Genomic DNA, 5,126 nt, shown 5'->3' on the forward strand with positions numbered 1-5,126 from the left:
TCTTAAGGCTGAACAGACACACAGAGAACACGTTTCAAGGACTGTCGGGCGGTGGTGACTGGCAGGGCTCTCGCTGTGAGCCCAGCCTGCAGCCTGCGGGCCATTCCGGGGGCAGCGGTACCAGGTACAAACAAAGAAGAGAAGTCAGTGGTCCCAGTGATAACATCCCGTATCGACTTTCCAATCGCAGGTACAGATTGCTCAGATCTGTCATTTCATTTCTCCTTCAGACGCTGTCATCTAAAACTAATTAGAGGTCAGGTTGCAGAGAGGCATGGTCAACATTCAAAGAAAACACTGGAGGTTCCGAAGGCGATCACGCTTCGACCACAACAGTCCGACGAAGGAGGCTAGAAACAAGCTGTCCTGTTCTGGCAAGTTCGGGGTGTTAGGAAGGGTGAACTCCTGCGTCCAGGTGGCAACTTCCCCGTCCTCGGCGGGGCAGGGCGGGGCGGGGATTCTGCGTTCATAGAGGGAAAACCAAGAAGCCCGAGAATGTGGAGTACTTCCAGCCTCCCATGAGGTTGCCCCTCTCCAGTTTGAGGTGAACTTTGTCCTCCCTTTCCATCAGCAGCAGGACACCGTTGCTGGCAGCTTCTCTGGTGACGTCCTGGTCCCCTGCGAAGGCGGAGATCACCGGGTAGCCGTTCTGCATTAAGCTGACCTGCGAGGCAGAGGATATAAAGCTCAGCTGACCACGATGGACCCCATCCCACCCACTGGTTCTCATCTCCCCCCCCTCCTCTCCCCACCCTGGCCATGGACCTGGACCCGTGCGGGGTCCTGACCCAGAGGACTCAGCTGGTGTCCAGGCCCCCGTGACCCCCGTCCCTGGTCCTCCCTGCCTCGCAGACGGTGTGACTATTCATCCACAGCCGAAAGTGTCCAGCTGTCAGAGCGACCCACCTGGATGGTTTGTCTGTTGTACACTTTGACCACGTGGAAGCTGAAGCTATAAATCCCTTTTCTCGGGGCTACAAATATACTGGAGGCGAGATCGAAATGGTTGCCAATATTTACTAAGACCTGGAAAAGAAGAGGGCATACAGCACACACAGAGCAAGCCCCTCCTCAGCGTGTGTTTCAGTCAGACTCACAAAATCACCCCCACCCGCCCCTTTAGGAGCTGAAGCACCACCGCAGCACCTGCTCAGGGCGCCCAGGCCGCCCCAGGAAGGAAGCAGCCCCGGAGCGCAACGTCCTGCCGAGGAATTGATTTCCGAAGGATGCTAATGGATCGTAATTCAAAAGGATGGCTTTCGAGTATATTTTATTTATGCGTTGGAAACGTGGATGCAAATTGTGGCTGCTGTGGGCAGGGCTGAGAGAAAGCAGGGGAAGACGATCAGCTCGGTAGACACACTGAGTCTGTTCAGAGGTCCGTGGGATTCTGGGGACTTGAACGTGAGGCGTGGACCAAAACAGAGCTCCGTCCTGAATGGGCAGGGAAAGGGCTGTGGCGTAAGAGGCCAACTCAGTGAGATAACTTCTGTCAGATAAAGCTTGGGACGAGCTTTGTGTGCTTTAGGAGAGAACAGACCGACCGTGTGAGGTTTCCTCTCTGTTTCCCAGCCCCAGGCATGCCCCGCCCCGCCGGCAGCACACAGTAGGTGCTCAATAAAGGCTGCTGGGTGAAAGACCACACTCCATAAACACTGGCTGCGCCCATTTCCCCTCACTTTACTCCACATGAGGTGTCTGCTCTCTAAGCTGAGCTATGATGTCATGCAAATAAGCTTGGACAACTAAAGGGAGAGTGGAAAGGCAGCTCGGACACCCTTAGCTCAAACGGTGGGAACTCCGCAAGGTGCAAGAATAACGACAAGATGAGCCACGAGATACAAAGTCACATGACCCTCCAGGTGCTATTTCTCAAGTAAAAGACGGATGAGACTGTCAGGATGTCATAAGCAGAACTTGGAGAGTGGAGGGTCCCCCCATTATGAACAGATTCCCTTTCAGATATTCAAGGCGGAATATGGCCCCTCTGTCTGGACCTGTCCCCATTCCTCCTCACACACACATGCACAACTCAATTAAAATAATAAAATGGCCCGCCTGGTGTTCTCAGCTTTTAAAATGAACAGCCAGCAACAACAGAATCCTAGATTAGAGACCCTGTCATCTGTTCAGAAAATAAATTTCAACCTCACACCCTTTGCTGTTATTTTGTACACACTCATTACAGATGGATCACACACGGCTCCCAGAGCAACGGGCAGGGTGCCACTGATGACTGCTGGGATGGCTGGGGACTGCGCCACACCAGCTTCTTCAAGGAGCTCCAAGCAGTACTTCAGCCCCTCGACTGCAGGGCTCAGAGACACTCGGGCTCTATCGTTAAAGGCGATGTGCTTCAGGAGGTGCCTCCGAGGCTGTGTTCCTGTCTGCCTGACAAGGCTTGAGAAGAGAACAAAGCCTCCCCTCTCCAAGCCCTCAGCGCTGCTTCTCCCAACTCAACGGCCTCAACTCTCGCACCTCCATTTCTAATTCAGGAAACTGGTAAATTCAGGGCCTTGCTGTAGACGGAAGAACACCCACCAGCCCCAGAAAAGCAAGTTTCACTTACTCCCTAACTGGGGAACCAGAGAAGCATCACTTAATCTGCCCTGTCATAGTTTGCTCATCTATAAAATTAGAATCCTACTACTACTTAGCCTGCCTACGTCACAGAGGGTTTTTTTTGACACCCTAATGAAAGGGCAGATGTAAAAATGCTGTGAAAACGAATTCACTGCCTGCTTTAGTTGGACATAATTAAATTAAAGACATGTATGTCTCGGAAGAAAAAAACAGATTAAAGAGAGACACGCCCCGTACACACCCCTCCCCAAATTTCAAGTACATAATCCTTAACAAGGATTAAAGCAAATAAAGACACTGGCCTAAGAAGAGGCTTTGGTGTGTGCAGATGTGTCACCACTCAGGCATGCGAGTTGGTTAACAGAGAGAAAGGAACCCAATCAAGTGTGCTCAGTAAGCCCGAGCTCCCTGTGTGGGAAGCACTTTGGCACAAGGAATGGAATGGTGAGGTAAAGTTTGGAAACCACTCTAATGTTTCCTGTTTGCTTCCAAAAAGCAACAGAAACCCAGGTGGGGAGGGAGGACACCAGAGGAAGGTAGAGACCTCTAATCCTGGGCAGCAGTAACCCAGAGAAGGCGTTGCCAAAGCCTGATCATATGCAGGCCCTTCTGCTTTGAAGCCAGTGGGAGAAGTTGAGTGGCTGGAGCAACTTAAGTCATGGCTCTTCATTTTGTGTTTTCTTCATATACATCGATCTGCGTTTTATGATACGTTGTATATATTGTATTTACCGTACATGGCATTCATATAACCACACTCGGTTTGGTTTTGTTTATCTATAACTATACCTGCTATTTCCTCCCCCCACTCTCCCCCCCTTATTTTTCTGAAGACAGGCATCCTCTCCCCAGTCCTTTCCAAAATAAGCAGTAGGTACACATTTTCGGAGCCTCGGCTGAGACCCTCGGAGAACCCGCGGGCTGAGCGGGGAGAGTTTAAATGCGCTCGGTCCCTAAGTGGCCAGTGGGGTGACAGAAGGCCATCCACCACAAAGGACGGCCCCCATCCCAGCGAAAAGCAAAACGTTCACTGTCCTTTCGGGAAATCTATTTCAGCTCTCTTGGCTCTCCGGGACGCCTAGCTTTTACAGGACTCTCAGTCACCCCAGTGCCAACTGAGCTGATTAGTTCTAAAAAAGCTACAGTGTGAAAAGGAGAGCTTGCTGGAGAAGGGAGAAAGGGCAGAGAGGAGGGGGGAGCCTGGAACTCCACGTCCCGGAAGCCGGCGACCCCCCAGGCCCCCCGCCCTCCCCACCCCGGGCGGGAGGCGAGGGGCAGGCCGGCCGGCTGACCTGGTCGAAGTAGATGGTCATGGTGCGGTTGCTCATCTCGGACGGCTCGTGGTTGGTGCTCCGCGTGGCGGAGAAGGCCACCTTGGCGCTGCCGGAGCGCACGGAGATGCCCAGGGAGGAGGTGACGGCGCCGTCCGCCGACGGGCTGGAGTCGCACACCACCAGGCACTTGCCCTCCAGCACGATGGGCTCCGTGTCATTCTGAGCCCGCACGGGGCAGCCGGCGGGCAGCAGCAGCAGCAGCAGGGCCAGCGCCGCCCCCAGGCTGGAGCCGCAGGCGGCCGGCTCGCGCAGCGCCCCCCGGCGCCCAGGCATGGTCAGCGGCGGCCCGCGGGGGCCCCGGCCGGGCGCCGGCATCCGGGCTGCGGGGGGCGGCGCGCGGGGGCGCGGCGAGGGCGGGAGGGCGCGCGGGAACGCGCGGGGCCGTGAGTAGCCTCCTCTGGCCTCGGTCCCCTGCGCCGATGGTCAAGGCCGGGGTCGTCCTCAGAAGAAAGGCGCCAGCGGACCTGTCAGGGCAAAGAACCCAAACCCTGAGACAGGGAGGTGAAGCTGCGTGCGGAGGAGGCGCGGCGAGCAGGTCCCTGCGGCGTTCGGGCCCCCTCCCTGGAGACCACCCCCTCGGTGCCTCGCACTGCTCCCCGGAGAGCCCGACTGGCACACAGGTCCCGAGAAACGCCGGGGCTCACTGGCCAGGGCATCCCCGAAGGCTCTCGGGCGGCGCGCGCCGGGGGCGCGGTCAGGTAAGGGACCCGTAATTCCGCAGGGCCTCGGCCATAAGGACATGGCCGGTCACCCGCGGAGACGCGGTCAACGCCACCCCGGCCCATTCAGCCCAAGGCAAAGGAGGGCTTAAGCCACAGGCAAAGAAAAAGATCCACTAAGCCTTAATGGCTTTAATTTCAGAGGCATTTTCTCTAAAGCCACACCAAGAAACCTTTTTCCCTTCTCTGCTTTCACTTTCATTCATCCTCTATTTCTCCGACCTAGAGACTTTTTTTTTTTTTCTTAAAGCGATCCATTTAGTGAGGATCTTATCCGTTTTCCACCCCAAGAACAAATCCCCAGTAAGCTCCTTCGGGCGAATAAGAGTAAGAGGAAAAACAAAAACCAGAAAAGAAGAGAGAGAAAAATCCTAAAACCGAACATCCACTTCCAGCGCCCCCCCTGCCAGCAGCGAGCCCCTTTGGAGAAGCCCCTCGGATCCCTTTCTCTGGCGCAGGACCAGAGGATTCCAGCGGTGGGAACCCCGAG

The 5,126-nt window shown here is 55.4% G+C and overlaps 1 protein-coding gene across 1 annotated transcript; it reads right to left on the reverse strand.

Annotated features, from left to right (window-relative positions):
- Positions 1 to 466: 466 nt before the first annotated feature.
- CBLN2 (cerebellin 2 precursor) lies at positions 467 to 4,232 on the reverse strand (the record flags this gene model as incomplete). The annotated part of the gene is made up of 3 exons (XM_082668000.1): positions 467 to 664; positions 907 to 1,026; positions 3,876 to 4,232. The coding sequence occupies 3 exons, from the start codon at positions 4,230 to 4,232 to the stop codon at positions 467 to 469; spliced, it is 675 nt and encodes a 224-aa protein (XP_082524126.1).
- Positions 4,233 to 5,126: the final 894 nt, after the last annotated feature.

The sequence above is a fragment of the Grampus griseus genome (assembly GCF_964374135.1).
Source record: "Grampus griseus genome assembly, chromosome: 12".
Classification (NCBI taxonomy): Eukaryota; Metazoa; Chordata; class Mammalia; order Artiodactyla; family Delphinidae; genus Grampus; species Grampus griseus.